Source organism: Mercurialis annua, linkage group LG8, assembly GCF_937616625.2.
Source record: "Mercurialis annua linkage group LG8, ddMerAnnu1.2, whole genome shotgun sequence".
Classification (NCBI taxonomy): domain Eukaryota; kingdom Viridiplantae; phylum Streptophyta; class Magnoliopsida; order Malpighiales; family Euphorbiaceae; genus Mercurialis; species Mercurialis annua.
In genome coordinates this window covers 40,298,327-40,324,757 of record NC_065577.1, presented here as the reverse complement: position 1 = coordinate 40,324,757, position 26,431 = coordinate 40,298,327, and the positions used below count along the sequence as shown (strand labels likewise).

Here is a 26,431-nt window from a genome sequence, read left to right as displayed (position 1 = left end):
GTATTTATAGAGGGAGAGATGGGTATTGAATTTTGTTTTAAGGGCGTGTAAGAGGGTAAAATGTATCATTTCACCCCTAAACTTTATACAATCATTTTATGTCATCACTTAACTTTCATCTTGTTGAATTTTATCTCTTGACTTTTATTTTATTTTACCTATTTGAACCATTCTTGCTAGTGGAGTGTGTTCGGTTCAAAATGAACCAAACCAAACCGTACCAAAATTCTCCTCTTTTTCAAATTATTTTGTAATTAAAATCTGAGAAAGTGTAATTTTTTAAAACCGAACCGATCAAACCAATCAATTCGGTCTACTTTTCGGTTTGTTTGATTATTTTAGTTTGGTTTACTTTAAAAACTTAACTGAAATTTTATAAGGTTGAAATCTAACCGAACGTCCCAATCTTTATTATCATATAAATGGAACCAAACTACTCAATTTAGTTTATTTTTGCAGATATGGTTGGTTTTTACACACCCATGCTTCTTGCACACCATACTGACGATTTATATAACTTATACAAGTTAAATAGGTGAAATTGAAAAAAAAAATGAATTTTTTTTTTATAATTAAAGAGTGGAAGCGTTTGTGGGAGGAAATAAGTTTACAACCTTGTATAATATTGGCTAGCGCTTATATTGTATGAATTATAGTTCAACGATTGAAGTAAATAAAAGTTGAGAGGTGATATGGAATAATTGACTAAAATATAGGGGTGAGTTATATATTGTGGCCATGTAAAAGGATCACAAGAATCGGTTGGCGTAACTTCTCATAATTCAGAAGGTGCATTTGTTGTTTTGTTGCTGCATAGTGTGATTCTGTGTGTGCATGTGTCCATATGTGTGTGAGAACTGTGGGCATAATTTACATGAGATTTTATGGTGAAATCTATTTTCAAAAAAAATGAAAAAAAAGGGAAAGCAGAGTAGGACAATTAAAAAAATATTGAAATAACCAAAAAAAATATAATCGATTACTGTCGGGTAGGATACCGTCCTCTTATAATTATTCACTCAGTTCGAATTCCAATTATAAGATTATAAATTTTTCAAACCGACCCAAATCGAACTAGTCAGTTCGGTCGATTGCTTTAGTTTGGCTTGTACTAAAATTTCACTGAACTATTTTATATTTTGAATCAAACAGAACAGAAAAATTGAATTTTTTATAGTGTTAAACCAAACTGAGTTTATAAAAGAAATTTATAGTGAAATCAAAAAATTAAACAAAAAATAGAATAAGTAAAATGACGGTTGATTGAAGAAAAGAAAAACGAATACAATGATAAAGAAAAATAGTAAAAAATATTCAATTTCTGTCCACTACTAGGAGACAATCATCCTCGTTGTAAGTATATATCGGTTCGAACGAACCGAACCGAACTGAACTAAAATAAAATTTTCTTTTTTCAAACTGAGCTAAATGGAACTACTCGGGTTGGTTTGTATTAAGATTTTATTGAATATTATTTTATACAAAATCGAATTGAATTGAAACTTGTCAATTCGGTTCGATTGGTTCAAACTAGCTAATTAAGCCAATGGCAAATTCTCGTCCATGCATAAGCACCAAAAGCATTCAATTCGAGTTTAGTATTCAAAATTTGGTTATTAAATTTGATATTGAACTAGAGAAATCTAAAAAGAAGAAAAGCAATCTACAAAAAGGGAAAAAAATACTTTAGAAATATTTGAATTTTATTGACTTAATTAAATGAGATTTATATTCCAATGGGTTATGGAGAAACACTTGGCAAACCAGTTTTCTATCCTTACACCAAAGACATGACATATGTTTTCATTTAAGTGTTAATTACATTTGAGAACTAGGGGTGAATAAAAAATTGTTTAAATTGAATAGTCCAATCTAATTCGGTATTAATATTTTGGTTAAGTTAGTTTAAGAGGTTTTTGATTAATTAATTAGTTTGGTTAGTTCGGTTTGATTAATAATACTTTTAGTTCGACTATGTTTGAAGTTGTAAGAATTCATAAATGGAATTAAATAATTTTTTTATATTTTTATCAGTTTAATCAAATCAACTTTTGATTGGCTTGATTTTCTCTTTTAAAACTTTAATTGTTTTAATTAATTTAGTGTTGGTCAATAATTGAATCATATGCCATTTTTAATTAAATTTTGGTCGGTTTTTGTTAAATAAAAGTTAAATTACAAATGCTTATTGAATCAATTTCTATTATTATTCATTTGCTACTATTATTTATAATTTTTATTTGAGGTATTTGTATATAAAATCTCACCTTTAATGTTTTTAATATTATTCAATTGTGATACCTCACATTTTAATCTTTCATTGTTTGGTATATAAATTTCAATCTTTCATTTTTTGATATTTTACATCAAATTGTTTTATCCATTGTCGTTTTAGTTATTCAAAATCAAAACGGCTGAAACGATGTTGTTGTTTTTTTTTTTACAAAAAAACGTCAAACAACGTCGACTATAAGACGACAAGTTTGAAAAGGTTGGGTTGTGGTGTGCCATGTTTCGAATAATGTGCTTAAAAACCGCAAAAAGTACAAAAGGTTAGGATTTTTTTTATATAAATAGCTCTTTTTATTAGCCTATAAATTTTATTGATTTAAACATATTAAATTAACAAAAACTATATTAAAATGATATTTATTACCACCTCCATCACACAAATATATGTAAAGTTTTCATTTTGGGCATTCCCTTATAAAATTCTTATTTTGATTTGATTATTTAAGTTGAATTCTCACTTAAAAAAAAATAGAATGACCTTTTTCAACAACTTGGTCTAGCAATTTTATGTTTTGAGCTAATTACATAAAATAAAATAATATATAAATAAATAGTTTAATTAAGAAAGAAGATAGAATTTAATACCTTAATTTATTTTTATAATAAATTAGTCTATGTTCAGGGTAAAATCCTTTTTTATATAATATAGAAATCAATAAAAAATAACATCAAAAATTTTGATAGCAGATAATTTTGTTAATTTTATATGGCTTTTTGCTCCGATGAAGTCTAGTAATAGTCAGGGGGGAAACCAGAAATTGCTCGAGGGGAAACTGGCCCCTTTCAACTTTTTATTTTCAACAAAAAAAATGCTTTAATTTTGGCTAATAATCACCCACGGCCCCTGACTTTAGGGGTATCTTACGCTAAACCCCCTGATCTAAAAAAAGCTGCCGTAAACCCCCTAAACTTTACCTAATGATCAGCTAAACCCCTTTTACCCTAAAACCGCCCCAAAAAACCGCCCCAAGCTCTTTATTTTTTCAAAAATACCTAAAATACCCCTAAGGTCAATAATAAAAACCAAACCAACCTAATCTAACCAAATCTAAAATCATTCACCTAACCAAATCAGATATAAACCATCCAAATGATACTTAAATCACCAATCAACTCAATTAAATCAAACCATCCAACCGAAACTTTCACCCGCCGCCGCCGGTTTTTTCCGGCCACCACCGTCCATTGCCGGAAAAAAATTATCCAAATAATAACTCCTTTAATTTTAAAAAATAATAATTATTATTTTTAATTAAAATTTTTTTTTTAAAATTAATTTAAACCCACCGCGGTGGGTCTGCTCACCGGAGAGCAGACCCACCACGGTGGGTCTGCTGTGCAGCAGACCCACCGACCGGTGGGTCTGCTCTGTGCAGCAGACCCACCGGCGTGGGTCTGCTGCAAAGAGCAGACCCACCACGGGTCTGCTCTTTGAAGCAGACCCACGGTGGGTCTGCTATTTGCAGCAGACCCACCGGCGCCGGTGGGTCTGCTCTTTGCAGCAGACCCACCGGCGCCGGTGGGTCTGCTCTTTGCAGCAGACCCACCGGCGCCGGTGGGTCTGCTCTTTGCAGCAGACCCACCGGCGCGGTGGATCTGCTGCAAAGAGCAGACCCACCGTGGGTCTGCTGCAAAGAGCAGACCCGTGGTGGGTCTGCTGCACAGAGCAGACCCACCGGCCGGTGGGTCTGCTGCACAGCAGACCCACCGTGGTGGGTCTGCTCTCCGGTGAGCAGACCCACCGCGGTGGGTCTGCTCACCGGCATGAATTAAAAAAAGTATTTTTTTTTTATTTTTTTATTTAAATTAAAAATAATTATTTATTTAATTTTTAAATAAATTTAGGTTTGATTAGATTTGTTTGGTTTGATTTGATTGGGTCGGTTTTAAGTGTGGTTAGATTGAAGTTGTCTGGTTTGTTTGTATTTATTTACAGTTTTGAAGGGTATTTTGGTCAATTTATGCGAAAAGGGGTTTAGCGAGCGCCGCCACAAAGATTAGGGGGTTTACTGATCGTTTTTTTTTATCAGGGGGTTTGTCGTAAGGTACCCCTAAAGTCAGGGGCCGTGGGTGATTATTAGCCTTTAATTTTTCTATTATTACCAAAAAATTTATCTCTTGTCATCCGTTGTGGCGGTTTGCTGAGAGACACAACGGCTGATTTTCCAGCTCCGCTTTCTTCGGGCACAACCACATCCCCATCTAAGATGCCTTTCTGTCCGGGCTTGCACCGAAATGACTCAGGCAAAGTAATGACATGAACCTCATGTGGCATTTCCCTAACACCCCTGGCTCGCAATTGACCATCAGTTGTTGAAATGACCACGTCTTTGTATGACGGCTTGGGTTTTTTAGGTTCATCGGCGATCACCAACTCGTCGGTCGTCATTTGTTGCTGCTCGATTGGCTTCGTAGACTTTTTCTCTACCCAGATCTTTCTGATCTTCTTCACTGGAGACATAGGAACATTAATAGCTGGCTCGCAATGATCTATGGTACTATCTTTGCGATTCAGCGTGTCATGATCGCTCGTGCGACCAGCTGATTCGTTTGGGAACGTCAGTCGCCTTTTAACCGGTAAGAAGTCTCCAGCTGTTGGCGATCCTTGCTTCACTTTTGAATCGGCTAACTTTCGGGAATCTTGCCTCATCCTTTGCATACGCCGTTTCTGAGTCTTGCTCAAATGAGGTTGTTCCTCTGTTGGCCGAAACATTCTTCTGAACACCGTGACTCCTTCTTCCCTTTTGGGTTCATGCTTCTTCCATTCTCTCGTTGGAGCCCTTGGTTTAAATGTCTTAGGATTGGCTCGACACACATTGTGTTCCGCTTTGAAACAGGTCTTGCATGAAGGGCATTGGACTTCAGATATTCGCTCAAACACGCTCTTATTGGACGTCTCATTCTTGAGGCGCGGTTTCCACACTTGTTTCTCTTCTACCCGAAACTTTGGTTTCTTCGGGTCCCATTTTTCCAACACACGTCCGCTTCCCAATGCTCGCTCGAAATTTGGCCGAATCGTATTAATGGTAATACATTTCGCTTCGGCCTCCTTTTTGGTTGGAAATAAAAGTTTGCCTTCGGTTATTGCTTTTTGAATCACATTTCGGAAGATAACACAGTTATTTGTGCTATGTCTCCAAGAGTTGTGATATTTGCAATACTCTTTTCCAACCCTTTGGTCTGCTGGAGGAATTACGTGACCTTCTCCCAGAATTATCTGATCGTCTTTGAGCAAAGCATCAAATATTTCATCCGCCTTTGTTAGATCGAAGGAATAATCTTTCTGAATGGCGGCGCTTTTATTCTTCTTCTGAAATCCTGGCTTTCTCAAAGCCGAGCACTCTTGTGGTTTTTTCGCTAGGAATTCCGCCATGCAAACATCTTCATCGGACTCGCAATCACTATCGTCTGTGACGACGGCCACATCGAGTTGATCTCTATAGTAAGTTCCTTTTGACGAACCTCTCCTCTGTTCTTTCTCCACCAAGAGTCTTTCATAGCTGGTCACTCGATTAGTGAGCTCAAACAAATCTCTGAAACGATGTCCCTCGAAATGTTCCCTCATTGCGAAGTCCATTCCTTTGATCACCATGGGAACGCAATCCGACTCGGCAATGCTGGTTTGGCAGCGGGTTCTCAAATTGCGGAACCTTGATATGTATTTTTCCATGGATTCGTTTGGCAGTTGAGAAATGCGAGCTAGATCGGCCAACGTGACATCAGGTGGGGCTCGATAAAACTCTTCATGGAATTTCTCCTCGAGATCTTTCCATGTGCCGATCGAACCTGGCGTTAGATGTGAATACCAAGTGAACGCCATTTTTGTTAGTGAACTAGCGAATAGCCTCAACTTCCAAAAATCATGTGCTCCCGCTTCTCCACATTGCGCGGAAAACCTGGCAATGTGTTCGACTGTCGATTGCCCTTTTTCCTCTCCAGAAAAAAGACTAAATTCTGGGACCTTATATCCTCTTGGGAAAGGATATAATTTGTCGATCCAATCAGGGTATGGCTTAACATATGATGGCCGAGGTATCGGCCTGCAATCAACGCCCAATCTTTCCAGTTCATCTAAAAGTTGGGCTCGATCATATACTCCATCCTCCCCCTTTGCTGATATGTAGGAAGAGTTTTCCTTCACGGGGTTCTGCAAATTTATCAGAGGCTCGCTCGCCGCTTCTTTACCAGGTCTCTGTGAAACATGTTCACTTGCGAGACTTGTTTCAATATCGTCTCGTGACAAGATCTTCACCGATCCATAATGCATTTCCGATCTAGCCGACGACTGGGTTGGATCGGCCTGTGGGTTTTGTGAATTGGCTCGGATCGGCGGTTGAATGAGATCGACCCTTCGGTTGGTTGTCTCCGCAATGTGTTGTCCAGTCATGATTTTGGCCATGCTTTCTATTGCGTTTGACATGGATTTGACATCTGCTTTGATCTCTCGCTGCAAGACTGCATGATCGGTCATCATTGTCTTGATCACCGACGCCATTTGATTCATAACTCCGTCGAACATGAGCCGATTTTCTCCAGCAATTTCATTTCGCATAGAGGTAAAATCGGCATGTGTGAGAGACGGACGACTTGGTGGTAGGTCTCGTGAATAATCGGCCGAATCATCTTCTTGTCTCGAAGAAGGATCTTTGGCCGAATTTTCAGATACGGTCTCTGGCGAGATCGTAGTTTTTTGAGTGGTCGCGGTCGTTTTATCTTTGGCCATTATTTCTTCAATATCTGAATCGTAATTGCCGATCAACCGTTTTCTCTCTTGTAACTCTCGGGTAACCGATCTAGTGTATCTCTGATCGTCTTTCAGTGTTCCGATTTTTGTGCTAACCATAAACGCGTCCCCAGTGGAGTCGCCAAAAGATGTTCGCAGGAAAAACTTCCAAACTCAAATCTTTGAATTTGATAATGGGAACTGTTTCGGTTTGATGCTTTAATCGAAACTCGAATTTCAACCAGGTCACACAAAAGAACAATAGTAACAAACTAAACTAAAATTATCAGTATCGCTCCGGAGGTTAAGGAACCTAAGCAGGATTGATTTCAAACTACTCCTAAGTTAAGGTTTTAATCCGGAGATTAAGATAGAAAAGCCTGAGCTTTGATTTGTGTTTTTTGATGAATTGTGTAGACTTTATTAATTTGATGAAATCACTATTTATAGGGACAAATCCCCTAATAATAGGAAAAAGAAGCGAATTAAAACTGAAACACTTAATTAAACCCTAATCTGATAAGACTAAAATAAAAAGGCAATAATAAAAATAGCTAATATGGGCCCGGTCCCATTACAGCCCATTATGCTCTCTTCCTTGGCAGCCCATCACTTGCTAGCCATATTTTGGGCCGATGTCAACAAGTATATCATAAAAATGGGTTAAAAGATTAAGAAATATTTTATTTATTATCAATTAAAACCTTTGTTTATCTATTTATTATTTGGATATTAATAATACAAAATTATTAAATTATCGGACCAAAAGTTCATAAATTCAAGTTACTCTACCACTATCACAATTTAATTACTTGATAATGAGCTGGAATTGATTAAGGCGGTTTAATAAAATCCTACAAATCCTAATCGTAATTGGTAATCCAACTCTAATAAGGAAAAAACCGAACTATATAAATATCAACTCATACCATTCAATTTCATTTATATTTCATTTATTATCAATTTCAAATCTTTCTTAACTTTTTCAAGTACGTACGATCGCAGTGATAAAATAATTTTCTTTCATAATCCATTCAAGTTCAACAACCATGCCAATGGGAGGGCTTTCTTTGTTGTTTAAGGACGATCAAGAACAGAAAAACATCAACTCCGACGACTCGAAAATCATGCCTACGGGAGGGCTTTCTTCGCTGTTTGACGATCAAGAACAAAAAAACATCAACTCGGACGACTCGAAAATAACGGAACTAGTTGTCAAATTCGAGCCGATCAAGAAGACGGGAATTAATAATAGTAATAACAATTGCGACAAAAACAAATTCAAAATGCCTTTGCATTTTCCGAGGTATACTAAGGAAGATTATGAGAAGATGAGTGAAGATGAAATTGATAGGATTCTTCAAGATTATGGTTTGTTTGTTAATAATGGTGACTTGGGTTACAAGAAACAGTTTGCTATTGGTGCTTTTGTCTGGCCTAGTAGTACTTCTCCTGCAGAATCTGTTGGTTGCTGATTAGAATTAATTGTTCGTTATTGAAGTGATTAGTGATTAATTAGTAGTGTAGTTAAGTATGTTGGAAGTGGATTAGGGTTTACTTAATTTGTCTATTTTGAAACATGCGATGTAAAATTTGTGTGGAACTAGAAATTAATCAATTGATTTCGGTTAAGTTCGTTAATTTGTTCAATTTATTTTAATTAGTTTAGCCTGTTAAATTAATTAGTAATACTTTTTTTAATTCGGTTGTGATTAAGAGTTTTAAACATGCAATTCAATATTTTTATGCAACTATTTAATTGAGCTTCTTATAAGATGATGGGGTTCAATGGTGTTACTTAGGGGATTACATTTGGTTCAAACCGAATCAACTCGAAATTATATATAACGATCAAATCAATTCTTATCCAAAATTAACTTTATAGTATCAAACCGAATCGAATCAATTTGGTTTGATTTTTGGACATGATGTTATATGTGTTAATTATGTCCTTAATCAGTACAAATCTGAAACCACGATTAATTATCCATTGCTGATGAATACTGCTGCAATGCATTTGTTTCAAATTTTCAATGCAACATAAGAATTCAAGCACATGACATTTGACCGTCTCCCTAAAGAATAATGCTTATTATAACTTTTTTTTTGATAAGTGGAAAAGAAGAACGTTTATAAAAAAAATTGAATTCTCCACTTTAATACTCCTCCCGTCCCATTTTTTTTTTTAATTTTTTTTTTCACTTTCAAATTCCAAAATTTATCACAAATGCTGCTATTAGGAATACATCCAACATAATCCGCAACTCCAAATCACTCTACGATGTAGAAGCACCACATCCCAATCAAATGCGTCATCGTAAAATATGAATGAAATACATTTGTTTTTTTATCAATTAAACAATTAAAAGTTAGAGATTAGTATATGGTTATAAGTTAAATGAAAGGACTTCAATGGGAATAGACAAAAGTTTATGGGCTGTAATTGAAAATTACCCAAAAATCGGAGCTCTTCTCTGCTCTACTGCTTCAGTATGACCTCTACTAACTGAAGAAGAAGTAACCACCAGCATGGAAGAAATCAATCATCATCCGCCACTTCTGGTTGCCGGAGTTCTCAATTAGGAACCATCATCCGCCACTTTTTGTTGCATGTAATCTCAAACCCTAGGCGACGCCGCCACGATGATACAGCAACAGCAACCACCGCAACCGCAGAATTCGTCTCTCAGTATTATCAGATCATCTCCAACGCCACCTGCTCACCACAGCCAACCGCACGATCATCATCATGGCGGCGGAGGCGGCGGTGCTGCTGCTGCGGTGGTGATGCTGACAAGGATTAGGTTATCTGATATATCACCGGTCGATGGAGCTCCATCTGGAACTTACATGAAGGCGGTGGAGGCGCTTTCCGGTTCTTTAACGAGACATAACGCGGCGGTTATTGAATTAGGGAGTGAAGATGCTTCTCTTATTAAGTGTGTTTTGGAATCCTCTCGCTTGTTTTTTCGGACTCGTGCCGCCGGTGCTGCTCCTCCTCACTCTAGACCTGCTACTCGCGGGGTGCACGAGTTTAGAGCTGGAAGGTAAATATTTTTGTTTTGGGGAAATTGTTTTAGCTCATAATTTATGCCTAATTTTGATATATAAAGCTTATTCCGATCATTGACAGCATATGCAGTAGTTTGAGTTGTTATAACACTAATTAATGTATGAACTATAGTAATAATAGCAATCAAAGATGAATTCAGCGTGTGAGTTTTTCCGAACGCGATAAAATTGCATTTTAATTGCATCTAGTGCTAGGATATGAAATGTTGATAATTTAATCGCCTCGAAGTCGTGTTGTTAAAAAAGGGTCGTTGAAGACAAGAACTGTTGATAGTTGTAAATGTAATTCTCTGCTGCTTTTACATGCTGCTGTGCTGTTGTGTTAGGGCTGTAGAGGATTGGGACTCATCACCTCCATGCATGGCTGAGATTTTTAGGTGCATGGGTAAGGCAGCTCGTGCTGTTTTATGTGCAATAGCAAGGCATCTTCGTTTGCGAAGCGAGTAAGTAAAGTGATGGTGGATATTTGTTTCTCAATACGCTCTCTGTATATTTACATAATTTTTTTTATAATGAGTTTTAATTGTTTAAGTTTTTTATTTCAGTGTTTTCAATCATTTACTTGATGACACTCCCTTGCCCCCTAATGAGGTATCTTCATCTGTGCTTCTTGCTACCTATTTCCCTGCCTCCTTGCAAAGTGGAAAGGGGGCTATTGGAGGAGGGAAGCCAGCAGTTAATGGGGAAGTTGAGAAAGGATTATTGACTCTGGTTTCTTCTGATAATGCTGGTCTGCTGGTATCTCTTGCTATCTTTTCTTGAAATTTTTTGTCTGCCATCTGTAAATTTCTGTAATAATGATGTAGTATCTTTTAACTGGTATGATGCTTTTCTTTCCAAATGACTTCATACTTTTGGGTTACATTCCGTTTGTTTTCCTTGTACAAATTTGAAGTTTATTTCTGGTCAATGAATTTTTTCATTTGTTCTGGGTGACAGATGCTTTTTTTTTTACAATCACACCTACCTCCCCTCTCTTTCTCTCTCTAACCATCTTTTTATAACTATCTTTTCCCTTTAGGTCTGTGACCCCAATGGTCGGTGGTACCTTGCTGATTCTGGCACAGCTCCAGGGGATCTTTTACTAATAACAGGCAAGGCACTCAGTCATGCCACTGCTGGTCTTCGTCCTGCTGCTTCATATAAGGCTTCTCTTGATCACACACCAGGCACTAATAATGGTGGGAGGTAAAAAAATTATATGCTTTAAGCTGTCCTTGCCATTTATCTGTTTTTAGAAAGAATATCAGCTATTGCAAGTCAATTTAACAACCATCAACTTATTGAACTCTGTGTCAGCAGGACATCTTTGGCCTTTAGGCTTATGCCGCAAGGCAATGCAATCTTAGACTGTTCTCTAATTGCAGCAGCTGGTCATATTATTCCTCAGAGTTATGTGCCAATATCTGTAAGCCAGTTTATGGATGACCTTTCTGCTGAGGAGGATGTTACTTACACTCGGCCTGATAATAACTATGTAAGTATTTTTTTTCTCTCTTCTCCTTTTGTTCAAATTTTTTCTTTTCTATTGTTCTCTCCCACATATATGAATATGGACATAGGTTCTGCCAGAGTAAATAGTAGCCCAATTATCCAGTGCCTCTTCAGAATGCCCGAAGTTTTAATGGCTTGCTTGGCTTTATTCCATGATCAAGTTATTTCTTACTGACCACTGGCTCGACTTATTTTAGTAGTTATTAGTAAATTGAACATCATAAATTTAAGAAAACAATTAAAATTCACAAGTACGTAATCCTTTCAACTTTCCCTTTTCTAGCTTATTTGGTTAACTCTAGAGTTTGCTGTTTATATGTGTAAATAGTTGTAAGATAGGATAGTATTTAGTAAGAATTTCTCTGAAATCAAATAGAAAGAATTATCTCAAACTATGTTTCTTCCTCTGTCTGCAAGTTGATGACTGCTCCTGGCTAAGGTTGCCTCTCATGGTCCACCCATGATTGTTCAACCATCAGCTCAAATTCTTAGAACTCTTTATCCCTACACAGTAAAATACTGTTGATATAGCTTTTTCTATAAGGTAGCAAGGTGTAGTTGAGAGGCTTGGAGGAGGTAGTTGCTTCTTGCCTGTACTATGTATTTCAAGTTCAATTGCACACACAGACTAGGACAACCATATCAATGACCTCACTCAACTATCAATTAAGAAATCTAATACTTGATTTTCCCTCAAAATACAACTTACCACTTGGACAAAACTACTACCATAAGAAACCAAATAAAGAAACCGCAATCAAAGATACGGAAACAAATTTCAGCTTAGCAACAGGTAAGATCTAAATCTTGAATGTGATTGAAGGCACATAAAAGAAAATACTCGAATGTGGGTATTAGATTGAAAATTAAATCATTTTAAATATCTAGTAATCAAATGAGATTGTGAAAGATTCATTAGGTGGGATCTAACTATGTTTTACTAACTCTAACATACCCTCGCACGCATATATGTATTGGACTTGAAGCGTGAATAAGTATATCCATGCCCCCTTTATCTTGCTCAAATATTTAATTAATTAAATGGGGTTGTCAAGGCTCAAATTTTGGAGGCTCTGATACCTTGTCAAATAATTAATCCATCCAAAATTTTAAGATGTTAGGCGAGATTATAATTATAGTCTTTTTTTTGAACTCTTAACACCGTTCCTCTCAAACAAGAAGATTCTTTATGAACTCCATGTAGGAAGCAAATTGGATAACCTATAAATATGAACATATCTTGTGCCATGAAGGAATCAAATAAATAACTTTAGGTTAGTAGTTTAATTCTTTGAATTTTTCATATTGCGGATTGATGAATGTATTTTAATTTCTAAAATAGAAAGAGAACTTTTGTTTTGTTTATTTTAAGTCCATTTTCATCAACTGCTTATGAATAATCAATCATTTTATTTGTGCTAAATAAAGAAAAATGTCTTGTGCCTTAGTTTTATTTATGGGACCTGTATTAAAAATAGTACGCATAGAATCTAGAAACAAAAGCAAGAAGTTGGTTACTTTTTCTGTTATGATGAAAATTTATACTTAAATTTAGTAATCATGAATACCTTAGTGAACTTATTACAGGGAGAAATAGAAATAAATTTATCATTAAGAACTTTTTTCTATGAAATATTGTAAATAAGAAAATTCCATAATCAATGACGAATCTCTTAAACAAAATTTATCTTCCCTAAAAAGAAATTTAAAATAATAAATTAATGAAAAGTTGTGAATTATGAATGGAAATATAGTTGGATCTTCAAAGAAACTAACTCCTTATTTTTTTTTTATTTAGCATCGCTACTCACATAAAATTGACTGAAATTTTAATTTTAAATTGAAGTATTAAACGTAAAGAACTTTTTTGAAATATTCAAAGATGTAGTAGTATTGCTGAGAAAACCTTGTTGGAGAATATGAGGTCACTTTGTCTCTAACTAATTATTCTTTGTGCTTGCGTGTCAATGCTTTTTTTCTTATCAACAATTTTGCTTCCTTCTATAATGATTTGGTATAAAACCTGAACTTTCATTTCAACTATCTATCATATGAAATATGATAGTGAATTTTATATTTACAGGATGTTCGATGTAACTTGACTAAAGAACCATCATTAAGAAGCGTTCTCTCAGATTCATTATCGTAAGTTAGCTGTCTTTGGTGTTCTTTCTTTTGGGCTTATTAACTAGGTTATAATATTACGTAAGCTTGTTTTACTGTAGAGGTTTCATTCATTTGAGCTGTTGCAATCCAGTGTGATAACTGTATTCATGGCGTGCTTAAAATTACCGTGGTAGATGCTATAGAAAGAAGTTCCATTCCATCTTATTACAATGATAAAAGTTACCTAATTTGTTTTTTGTTAAGACTCCTAGACAAGTACCAAGTCACAGAGCGATCATCTTCTTTTGAAGGATGCTTTTTTTCCTGAATTACTGTGATGGGGAGCTATGATGATTGTTGGAGCTCAAATGGGGAGTTACGCCTACTCCAGAGTTCTTTGATGAGAGAATTGTCTATCTTAAGATGGCTTAAAAGTCTCTAATGGTTTTATTAATATGTTAATTAGAATAGAACTAGGAACGTAGTACTGCTAAATAAGGAAATAACTAAATAGGTTAGAATCTAACAACGTAATGACTACTAAAAATAAGATTTTTTCTCGATTGCAGCCTGCTAAGCATCTTCACCATCACTTGTTGGGTCCTTCTGCTTCTTGTTCCTGAAATACCTGTTACCATAGAATGACTTCATAACTTTTTTAAGGTAAACTAAACATGTTTTGCTCATGAAACCCAACAATTATAACACTAATTATTTGGAAATAGGTCCAAAAAGGTGTCTTTTCAGCAGATTCATTCACTCTATTTATATATCGCTAAATTCATCACAGGGAAACGAGTTTCAGCCCTAGTTTCTTTTGCTATTAACCATATAGCAATCGCTTAAATAGATGCATAGCATGATATGGCAATCTTCAATGCACCTGAAATTCTCCTATATTTTCCAAAAATGGCTGTCTTGGTCTCTTTGTGTTCTCATAAAATCATGACTAAGTTGGCTCCCAAATAAAAGTTTATGTTGAAAATTCAAGCATTAAGTTGCAGTTTTTGGTTTGAACTTCACTGGCCTAATTTTTTCCTTCACGAGTCCCTAAGATAAAAACTCTTTAGACGGGTGTCTAAACATTCTTTTCATTGCTAGGATGATTGTATTATTTTTCTATCAGTCTGGTCCCTTTGGGTAACATGTGCATTTGAATATTGTTATTTTTCCTACTTGGCACCATCAATGCTTAAAAGGCCTACTCCACATGCCTTTGATTTTGTAGATAAATTGTCTCGGTCACTACGATCTTATATTATAGTGTTCTAAGAGGCTGATACCATGTGAGTTCAGATAGTAGAAAAGCTAGAATGCTGCGTGTTATAATTAATAATTTTTTTATATATGAAATTTATTTTTGTTGTTGAAAATCTGTGGACTTTTTCCTTTTTCTTAATCTAAATTTTCTCTTTAAACCTGCTTTTTAAGTATCATATGTTAATTTTGTTCCTTTTTTTCTTACACATGCTTAGACAGACAAATCAACTGCTATATCTCTGCTAACTATGTGTAATCTAGATAGATCTTTTTGTACATGCTTAGACAGACAAATCAACTGCTATAGCCTGCTAACTATGTGTAATCTAGATAGATCTTTTTCTTCTCACCTTTCTAATTTTTTTATGTTTTAGCGGTGCATTTCTTGAAGATGCCATGTTTGTCTCATGTGGACATTCTTTTGGTGGTGTCATGCTAAGAAGAGTTCTTGAAAAGGTAAGTAAAATAAATATAGTTTTCTGCTAAATATAGCAGTACATTCATAAAATTTAAAGGTCTGCTAATTTTGGCGTGGGAAGTGGAAACTTTTTCACGAGTGCCAAAAATAATGGCATGCAAGCACCTAAAAACATGTACTGCTTTTTTCTTCTTCTTTTACTAGTTGTTTTCTTTTGTAATATAGCTATTGCCAACTATTTGTATGACCCATACAGTATTTAGATTACAGTCATCGTAATTTAGACAATCCTTTCCTTTTTCGGTTCAATTAGGCATTCCTTATATCTAGGTTGTTCAAAGGCAACGTTTTACCAGGTCGTATCAGAAGATTTTGTGCTAGTTACTCCTTTAAATCTAACAGATCTACAGGATTCTGTTTGTTTGTGTTCATTGTTCATGTGACTCGTAGAGTCTGTCCAATTTTTTTGTTACTGCTTTGTAAGGTCAAGTGGCCTTTTATTCAAGCACAATGGATGAACGTGCTATATAATAGGGGAGTCAAAAGCCATACTTTTAAAATCTGTGTTGGCGCTCGTGTTTTAACTTTTAAGCGATTTCTACAGAACTAGTAGCCCTCTTTTCAGCCTAATGAATCTGACTTGATGACTATGGGAGAAAGAAATTGTTCTTTTCTTGTTGTGTGATCATGTCTTTGGTGCTTGATGTTTGTTTCTCTATAATATAATTAATTTTTGGGAAAAATATGGAGATCAAGTGTAAATCTTGGAGGAGTTATTAAGTGGTTCATAGTAAATGGGTTGACTTTGAATACACGGAAAATCATTAAAAGGGATATTGCATCTTTTCTTTTTTCACTTTAGGTGGCTGGAATTCTGTTTTGGTTTCTTGATTTTGTAATTTTGTTGACAGCTCCTTTTCCAAAGATATGTAATTCATACTTGTATCTTATATTGGTGCATGCTTCCTTCATGTCCGGTTTAAATAGTTATATTCATCGGTACTACTCTGTTATCACAGTCGAGATGTACCCTTTGCAATGCAGAAATTGAGGCTGGGTCTCTAATTCCAAATCTTGGTAGGTGTTTTTTCAACATATTTAGCAATTAATATATCTGTATCTTGGGATTTTTAGACTCTTTACTCCATTAACTACATTTAGTATGATTTTTTATTTAGTGGCTGCATGCTGTTATTTTAGCAATTTTTGCTCACAAGTTATTTGTTCTCGTATGTTGATGTGTTTACAGCTCTAAGAGCTGCAGCTGTGGCTGTAAGGCTGGAGGATGATCGTAGGCTATTTCATAATGCAGCTCTCAGGAAGCGTCGCAAAGAAATGGGTGATCAAACAGACTCTATGAGAAGACACAGCAGGGTATGGATGAGATAAAGGCCTTTCATACTTATGTCTAAATACATACAACCTCCTTAACTCTTCTTTTGTTTAATGTGTATACAAAGGTACTCATAAAAACACAGGTATAACGTTTGACATAGAAACTTATGAAAATTGAATTGAATAGAACATTGGGAATTCATATCATAAATCTCGCTATTGCTTTCTCCACAAATGTTAGAGGGACATTATAAATTGAGCACAAGGTCATCCCCATCCTTGAATTTGTGTGTCACGGCCAATTAACTCACACTTGGTCATTTTAACCAGTTAAGGATAATAGATTAATTAACTCCCAAATTTTTCAAAATGCACGAGTTTAGGGACATAATGACCCAATTTGGGAGTCAGTTGATCTAAAAATAGCAAGTATTATCTTAATTGACCTAAAAATAGAGTATTAATTAATTAAAATGTTTAAGTGCAAGTTAACTGACCCTGATGCATAAGTTCACGGACTGCGATGACCCTTTGTTCATTATAAATCTCTCTATTGGCTTGTGCAAAGCACTATTAACCTACATTTGTAAATCATTTGACTGCATTTACTACTCGATGTGAGATTATTCACTTCTCCAACAGCTGTTTGCTACTGCTTTTTAGAAACATTAACCTACGATCTAGTAAATGTCGCATTTATGTTGGCCAAAAGGTGGTATGGATATTTGACTTTGAATTGTGTTACTGTCAGGTCTTCATGGGTGTTTCGGATGACTTAACTAGTTACTACACTAATTAACGTTGATTACTGATTGTTAGAGGGGGAAAAAGAAACTGATGTTTCATTCATTCTTTTTTGTCTTTAGGAGAATGGAGATATTTCGGTTGCTGATGGTATGCATAGGGGGGTTCAGTACCCATTCTCTGTCGACGAGAAAGTTGTAATTAAGGTAAATTTAATACTCCTTTTCTGTATTCTGATTATTATGGCTATTGCTGCTTGATTAGATTGGAAACTGAAGGGCATATCGAATTCTACAGGGAAATAGGCGGACACCAGAAAAATTTGTTGGAAAGGAAGCAATTATTACCTCACAGTGTCTCAATGGCTGGTATGTGTAGGGTTTTTATTGCGTTACTAGACTAATCTTAATGCCAGTTGAGACAATATGCTCAATTGAACTAGTACATTGATGGGCTTCAAGTAAGTTGGGGGTGTGCAATTGGTTTGAAGCGATCCAAAATAATCGGAAAATTGAAAATCCTTATTTTCCATGAAACAGCACCAAACCAAACCTGTACCGAGAAACTTGAGTTTGATTTTGGGCAAACTTATTACTTATGGGTGAATATCAATATTTTAAAAATTGAAATGATGGCCGAACTGATTTTGATTCCATTTTAACTGGTTAAATTAAAAATAAATCTACTTATACATAATATATAATATGTATATTGTTTTTTTAGGATAAGTCTATATCTAAAGTTGAAACTAGAAAACAGATTCAAAAATTAGTAAACAAGTGTTACGGTTAAACAATTGAATGATTTTCAGTTTTTATGATTATTTTGGTTGAACCTTATTTTTTATCTTTAGAGAAGAACTGAGTCGGACTGACCACAGCTTCACAATTGAATCGGCTTACACTTGATGTTAGGGTGTCAGGACATTTGCACTTCTGGATGTACTGATTTGTTAAGGTTTTGCTCGTGAAGGTACTTGCTCAAAATTATTGGTAGCGGTGAGAATGTTCGGCTGCAGTATCGCTCTCTCCGAAAAAATTTGAGCTCCTAGAAACCGCCAAATCCAATTCGGAATAGCAACTCATAACCTCAAAAACTATGGAAATGCAATTACAATCTCCATAGAGCAAAATCAACACCACCTTATCAAATATGTACAAAAGCTCATGTTTTTGATGTTTGTTTGTTCCAATTTGCTGTATTTATTTAGCTAGAAAATAGGGTTAGGCTATCCGGAAACTAGGTTATAGTACGAGATTAAGATTAGAACACACTTCTTTTTGCAGCATGTAATATTGTCATGTATCTTCTTTGAAATGAGATAATTGCACCCACAGTCCCTGTGATTTCTTCTCTCTTCCATTTGTTTTTTTAAGTTTCAATTTGTAATCCTATACGCTCTGATTTTCACATTCGCCAACATGATGCCCTTCAGTTTCACCTCATGTCAGCTACTGGAGTTATAATAGAAAGGGATTTTATGTTAGATGATGTGAAACTCGGGAAATTTTAGGTTATAAATTGAAATTTAGACAGTGGAGAAGTAAATATGAGGACCAAGTGTGAAATTAAGCCCTGTAAATGTTATAATTTTAAAATATGCCACGAACGTTTCGGTAAAAATAAGCTACCAGCATGTCTCTAGATGCATGAGACTACAATTCTGCAATTATAAAATTCTGCAAAATCCTCCAAGATGTACCTTAAAAATTATTTATCTATTTTCTCCATAAACATTAGTAGATCTTCATGAGATCATCAGAATGCCAAAAGTTACGAGAATTTACCGTTTCCAATTAAGAAAAGCTAAACTATAATGAAAAAATATATGATAAAACAGATAAAAATTATGAAATGCAAATTGTTCCATTTCTTTTCTAGCACAAAGCAAAACAATAAGGAGGCAGCCATATTTTTAGGTAGTCTTCTTTTCTTCTGTTAGTTTCATCACTGGTTTTTCACAATTACGTACTGTACAAAAACCATTTTCCAAGGACATGAAAGCCGCGACATAAAAACAGTAGAAGAGTTAAGACCTACCCAAGACGCCATCCTGCAAATCTAGTTTATCAGAGGACAATGGAGGACAATGTAGCACCTGATGACAACTATATACAATTCTAAAACCGCCGCCTCATGCGCCTGCCGCTGGGATTTGCAGATTCGGCTACAGCTCCATCGGCAGCTATATCTAGCCCGTATATACTGCTCCCGCTTCTCTTCCGACTTGATACAAGACTTGAGTTCTCATCTCCTGAAGCAAATGTCTTTAGCATCTCGCACAGCAATGATGGGCAGCTCTCTTCTAAGTGTCGGAATCCTTCTGACTGCATTACCGCTGCATAACATGTGGAGATTGAATCAGTTCTCCACCTGGCAGAAAGTCGCAACATGAGGCAAGAAAAGAGACCTAAGCATTTTACTTGATGCATTTCGATCAATAAAGTCGAGCAGCATCCAAAATAACTAAGAGGTAAAATTATAACAGAAATTATGGAGCACTGATATAAAATTTGAACTGCCATTATCACCCAAAGAGAAGCCAAAATTTTGGACAATTTCCACTAACCATCCTTGGACTATATCCTCCCTCTTCCTGAACCACCTTTAAACTATAATTCGCATCCCAATGTCCCTAAACTTTTATTTAATAACTTGGTTGTCCATGCCTAACTCTCCGACTTTTATGCGTCACTCATTTGATAGTTTATTAGGTGACATGTCCGCCAGCTTGAACCCATCAAAAATCTCAATTTCTATTGGACCCATTAAAATATTCACGTCTTTGGGAAATTTTCTACGAATTCAATAGAAAAATTGAGATTTTAACAAGTTCAAAAGGATTCCTTGTGTCTGATGACATGTAACAAAATGGACTATCAAGTGAGGTAACGTATCACAAAAAATTAAGCGACTTAGAAAAAATCCACGAGTGGGACAACCAAATTATTAAATAAAAGTTTAGGGACAACCGGGGAATGAGTTAAAGCTTAGGGACAGTTATGAAAGAGAAAAGATAGTTCGAGGAAGGTTAGTGTAAATTACCCCAAGATCTTAGTTAAGAAAACAAATACTAGATTTCTAACTATTTCAGGATAAAAACCAATATCCAACTATTTCTAATCAACATGACCGAACATAATTCCAAGAACTGTACAATCATTTACACTCCAATTTCCATCTAGATTAATTACAGTATTAAGTTTTACAAGATCAGATCCGCTAAGTGATTTACCAAGTCAAATTTTATGTAACTGGCAAACCTAACACAGCCTGACACGGCACTTAAATTTTATTATTTTAGATTTAGAATACGATGAATGAGAGTTTTCACATCTCCCATGCATTTTAAAACTGAAAATAACTTGATCTTTTCACATATCTCTGCCATCATCTAGCTCCCTCTTAAATACTATTCGTTGAATATAACATCAACTATTAGCCTACTCTTTTTCACCCAAAAAATGCTACAAACAATTTTGCTTACTACCTCGGACCATAAGCCTTGACATGGCGAAATTCCATATACATATATATACATACACACACACACACCACAAATTAAAAGTATCCCACCCGAACCATGCAACCAGTCTAAACTCTCAAATTCCTCACTTTTAAATAAATATGCCGATCAGCTAAATAAAGGACTTAAAACATTAGCAAAATTAGGCATCCTTAAACAGCAGAAAACGTCTCCTATAAACAATCTTTAAAACAAATAAAACATGACAAGATCACAGGATCACATGTTACTGGAAATGCTTTCCTGCCAGTAATTGGCAGTAAATATGTGGCAGATCAGCTTCATTTTCTGCTTACCTATTTTTTTCTTTTCCAAATATTGGTCTATTTAAATACAACTTCACTGGAGTTCAGGTTCGGTTCGAGTTAAATTTTTCTTTGTTATTACAGATAATTAAAACCAGTTCACTGAGTGATCATTTGCGAGCATGTCAGTCAGAGACTTCAGCTATTTTGGTTACAAATTATCCTCTCCAAATCAACCCAGGTTGGGTATAGTCCTAAAAACATCAACCTACTAAACAAATAATTAATATCATTATGGGATGTCATCCTTATCTTTTTCTTCTAAGATAATTAGCTTCTCAAAAGGATAGCAAACAAAGGAGGTATCATTTCCTCAATCGGAGGCACCTAAGCATGGTCACATGAGAAACAAATAAAAGGATTCATGGAAGCGAGTTTATAAAGCTAAGTAAACTCAATTTTTATGATCTTATTACTTTTTATTATTGCTGTATTATAACTAAATGTGTAAGAAAAATAAACTTATAAATTTTTAATTCATACATATATCTTGCAAACAAAGCATTTTAAATTGAAATTTGTTTGTTTGTCTTTTCTTTTCTGATTTAAATATGGGATTTCATATTTTTAAGAAGTTTATACTTTATAATATTCGACACAGAAGGCACTAATTTGGACAAAAAAACTTATTAGCAATGAATTCTTGAAAATGACCTTCAATTTTATGGTGTAAATTAGGTTACAGATGTATCATGTATGCTAACCAACAATCTCTTTATTATAAAGAATGAAATCAGTCATTTTAAGGAAATGCCATATCAACAAATCATATAACATTACTTGACGTTCTTAACATCATAGATTTGAACCTTTGTAACCCAACATCCATATCTTTAGTTGTATAATTATGAAGTATTAGAATATCTTATATGAATAGTCCTTGCAGAAAAAAACAGTTAAACCTGATGAATTAATAAATATGATTAAATTATTCACCAACGAAATAAGTTTTCATACCTTTCTAATTGGGCTATAAAGTCTGGTTAAAACAAAAAAAATCTAGGCTATGAATTACATTTTTGCTAACCCGTTAGTATGAATTATTAATTTTCAAACATTAAGAATTATAAGGTACTGGAGTATATCATTTTAAAAAAAAAGATACGAGTTTACTAATGATTAATATTCAGACTAATATCAAACAGCAGAAGAAAAAACAGTGGGGGCCACATGTCATCTATTTAGGCTGACATACTACCTACAACAACCTATTTATTATGATCTATCTATATAGATATGTAGGTATGCACAATAGACTTTGTGAAGTTGACATAACCTAAAATCTGCAACGATCACTACAAACGATACTCACCTCCCAAGTTTGCTGGATTTGCAGCAAATTTCAAACAGATAGCCTTGAGTTGTGAACATTGATGCTGCTCAGCCAGTGCAAGAGTAGTCGCCACTGACCCGGCACTCAGTTCTTCGCACAATTTTGATTCACATAATAATTTCAATCTATCTAAATTGTAAAGGTCAGCAGCAGCCAATAAATGTTGCACCATGTTGGTGGATGTGCACATGGATGTTGTGCCAGTAATCTGATGTACACCAGGAAGCTTATCTGTGTATATAAATTCTAGCATCACCTAGAAAGAACAAAAAACAAATCATTTCAAGCCAATGCACTTCATCCAAACTTCAAATGTTGAGATTGAAAGAAAGTGCATATATTTAAAGAGACTTTACCTACGTGTTCAGACATAGTACGACTTTTTTCAATCACTTACATGAGTTGCATAGTCATAAGAAATCATTCAATGAGAGACATAGTCATGAAGATTTGGAATATGCTAGCAAACATTGTAATATGTATAGTTTGGAGACGAAAAAAATGCAACGTCAAAAGGGTCAAATTAGTGTATAGATTACGAGATTATGAAATTTTCACCAAGTTGAAACAAACAGATAGTTTTAGTGTACTATATAGAAGTTTATTTTGTCGATCAATTAGTCGCTAATGGAAAAAGTATTGTATTATCCTGTTGCAGTAGTCAGAGAGCAAGAACCAGTTATATGTTTTTAAATTCTTTGCATTTATTAAAATCTTTTTGTTTAGGGTAATTGAGTCGATACAATTCAATAAGCCTACTGCTGAAAATTTATTAACTCTCTTTCTTAACTTTTCATTGTCTACATCAAGCTTTAATGTGGACTCAGCTCCTTTATTCTGTTAGATGGTTCTCAAGTACTAGTCATTTTGAATTCATAGTATTTTAGTGTAAGTTTGTTCAAAAAGTCTAAGGAGAATCCTTGACAAATTTTGATTCTTCAAACTAATGGAAAGAAAATCCATTAACAGGTTTTTTCTTCCCAAAGGAGGAACCAAATAAATGTGATCTTGTAACTAACCCTCTCTTAGATGTCCAATAACATCACACTAAAACCAGTTTACAAACATGACACGGTTGTAACTTACAAGACATACCAAGTCCCAAAACAGTTGGTGGGAGTTGCATGTCTGCATGGGATATTCACAAGACATATTATCATAGTTTGAGTAAGAACATCTCAAATTTCATAAATCTGAGAACAAGCTCAACTTTCCAATGCCTCAAAGATGCCAATAATGATGATTTACATAAGAATATGAAGCTTACCTTGAAAATTGATGGTTCGATCTCCTTCACAAGTACTTCATCTAAGTTAGGATCTCCAACAAGTCCAAAAAACTGGGCTCTAAAAACAGGGGAACGAGCAGCAAGTATCAACTTATGCGCCTTGATGGTTTCATCCCCAACCTTGAAAACAACATCGCAGCCAGCTTCAGAATCTAATAGATCCTTAAAACCTTTCCCCATGTCGGAAGGTGGAACTGAGATGGAATACTGCTTTGGTCCTTCAAGATGACTTCTAACAACTCCAACAGTGCAGTTCATGATTAGGCAATCATCCTTTATATAATCAGACTTTTCTAGTGTTGTTCTTCTAAAGAAACGCTTGTAACCCCTGCAACACATTGAAATGTACATAATCAAAAGTTGTTAGATACCATGAAGATTTTCCCACACAAACAACCCCCAATAAAAGAAGACTTCAGCTCATATCAAATCCACAAGATGAAAATGCACAGGTTAATAATTGTATGTGACAAGTCAAAACATTAGGCTAAACCCATCCCGAGGCCCTGTACTTTATCACTTTCTTTTCAGGAAGCCCCTACCATAAAAATATTTTCTTCTAGTCCCTTTACTTACCTAATTTTCGGTTTTCATGTCCTTATTTGTTTTCTTCCACTAACTCCAATTACAAAAATATTTTCTTCCACTCTCACAAAAGGGCATGAAAATCGAAAATTAGATAAGTAGAGGGGCTGGAAGAAAACAATTTTGCAGAGGGGGCTTCCTGAACAAAAATGGTAAAGTACAGAGGCCTCGGGATGGGTATTTTCAAACATTTATTGCAAATAAAGTTCCCGATGGCATGCATTATATTATCACATCATAAATATAACGTATCACAGCTGGAGTATGGAGACTACCAACTAAACCATGGTTGTGATTATAATAGCATCTCTACAGTATCAACTAGCTAAATGCAATTCACACTAACAGGCGACGGCTTGCATTACGAGATAATAACAGCACAACCAGCTCAATGATCCACATGCATATCAATAAACAATCAATTTACTCCACAATTTACTCCACAAAACAGTCACAAAAGCTAAATTAAGCTAACAATCCATAAAATTATCAAAACAAAAGTGCAAGAACAACAAAAAATTACCACATGCTGCCCCTATACTTCAAAGTATAAGGCCCACTCTCCAAAGCACGATCAAAATGACTATGAACTTTATGCTTCTCATTACCACTCTGATCCATCAATGTCAGCTCAAACAAAGCCCTAACATCAGTCCCTTCACTAGCCAACGCTATAAAAACCGACACATACATCGAACTATCCTCCGGATTTTTACCATCCGGGTAAAAATAAATCGCCCAATCGTAACCGCCCACTGAAAAAACATCGCTCGATATACATTTTCCAGCTCCCATTCCCTTGGCTAACGAATAGCCTTTGATTGTGAACTTGTGAGACGCGTTCACTGTCTCGTTTATCGACATTGAAAATGACTCTTTATCAATCTCTGACTTGAATTCGCCCATACTATCATCGATTGAGTGATGAACCGAACCGATTTGCTTTCAATTGGGTTTTTAATTGCGAGAAAATTTGGGGATTTTCGGCTGATTGTGTGGATTTTGAGGGTTAAATTGAAGGGAATTTCATGTATTGATTGGGATTTTGATGGGAAAATTGAGGGAATTGAATTGATGAATACCTAATTGAAAAGAGAGGGTTTAGAATGAGAAATGAAAATCGAAAATGAGTGGTTTGATTTTATATTGGTTTTTTGAAATCTGACCGACTTATGGTTTAACCGATTGAATCATAATTATAAGAATCTCTATTTAGGTATTAAATCTAAATAAATAACAGAAATTCAGAGAGAATAAAAAGAAATAATTTTTTTATTGTATTTATTTTATTAAAAATATTTAGATATAAAAGTTGAGTTCACATAAATCATTTTAAAAGGCAAGAATTTACTTTTTTTGTTTTATGGAAATACAATTAAGTTTTTAGCAAATATATTTAAAAGAACTTGATTTTAATTAATAGATATTTAAATATATGATACAATTATATATTTATTAAAAATAATAATTAATTAATTTTCAAAAATAGGTAAATTACTAGGATTATTTGCGAACTACCTGTTTTTTTCGAAGTATTTACACTATTTTTGGTCATCTTTTTCTTATTTTCTACGCTATCTATTTTTATAATTTATTTACAAAAATACCTACTATATATAGTAGTCTTATCTCATTTTATGTTAAATTTTTACATAGCCATTTTTTTTCTCTCTTCTCTCTCTCAAAGTTCTCTATTTTTTTTCTTCTTTTCTTCTTATTTTTAATTTGATTTTCAGTTTGTCTCTTCCGATTACTTTTCCGTTCGTCTTTTCCGTTCGCTCGTCTACTTTCGATGGATTTCTCGTCGTTTCCGGTCGTTTTTCCGTTCGTCTCTTCCGTTCGCGCTAGTCCGTTCTCTATTCCGTTCGCGCTATGAATTTCTCGACATCGTTTTTAAATTTGTGTAATTTTTTATATTTTTTATGATGATTTAATCATTTTGTAAATAAA

The 26,431-nt window shown here is 34.9% G+C and overlaps 3 protein-coding genes across 5 annotated transcripts; 2 read left to right on the top strand and 1 right to left on the bottom strand.

Moving 5' to 3' along the window:
• The first annotated feature begins 7,981 nt into the window (after positions 1-7,981).
• Positions 7,982-8,523, top strand: LOC126659491 (uncharacterized). Its single transcript, XM_050352782.2, has one exon. It carries the CDS (start codon positions 8,065-8,067, stop codon positions 8,488-8,490), a length of 426 nt encoding a protein of 141 aa, XP_050208739.1. The 5' UTR covers positions 7,982-8,064; the 3' UTR covers positions 8,491-8,523.
• A 916-nt stretch (positions 8,524-9,439) lies between these two features.
• On the top strand, positions 9,440-18,790 carry LOC126660749 (uncharacterized). Of its 2 annotated transcripts, none has more exons than XM_050354408.2 (12): positions 9,440-10,062; positions 10,414-10,530; positions 10,633-10,825; positions 11,109-11,275; positions 11,387-11,564; positions 13,665-13,726; positions 15,322-15,403; positions 16,385-16,442; positions 16,615-16,739; positions 17,567-17,650; positions 17,742-17,812; positions 18,417-18,790. In XM_050354408.2, the coding sequence occupies exons 1-12, from the start codon at positions 9,659-9,661 to the stop codon at positions 18,493-18,495; spliced, it is 1,620 nt and encodes a 539-aa protein (XP_050210365.1). In that variant the 5' UTR covers positions 9,440-9,658; the 3' UTR covers positions 18,496-18,790. The 2 variants fall into 2 exon arrangements, with proteins under 2 accessions (XP_050210365.1, XP_050210366.1); XM_050354409.2 differs by having other exon boundaries at positions 9,441-10,062; positions 11,390-11,564.
• A 501-nt stretch (positions 18,791-19,291) lies between these two features.
• Positions 19,292-25,621, bottom strand: LOC126660750 (BTB/POZ and MATH domain-containing protein 3). 2 transcript variants are annotated; one of them, XM_050354410.1, is made up of 4 exons: positions 25,005-25,618; positions 23,876-24,224; positions 22,588-22,864; positions 19,292-19,782 (listed from the first exon to the last, which is right to left on the bottom strand). In XM_050354410.1, exons 1-4 carry the CDS (start codon positions 25,385-25,387, stop codon positions 19,565-19,567), a joined length of 1,227 nt encoding a protein of 408 aa, XP_050210367.1. In that variant the 5' UTR covers positions 25,388-25,618; the 3' UTR covers positions 19,292-19,564. The 2 variants fall into 2 exon arrangements, with proteins under 2 accessions (XP_050210367.1, XP_050210368.1); XM_050354411.2 differs by having other exon boundaries at positions 19,683-19,817; positions 25,005-25,621.
• Between the last annotated feature and the right edge of the window lie 810 nt (positions 25,622-26,431).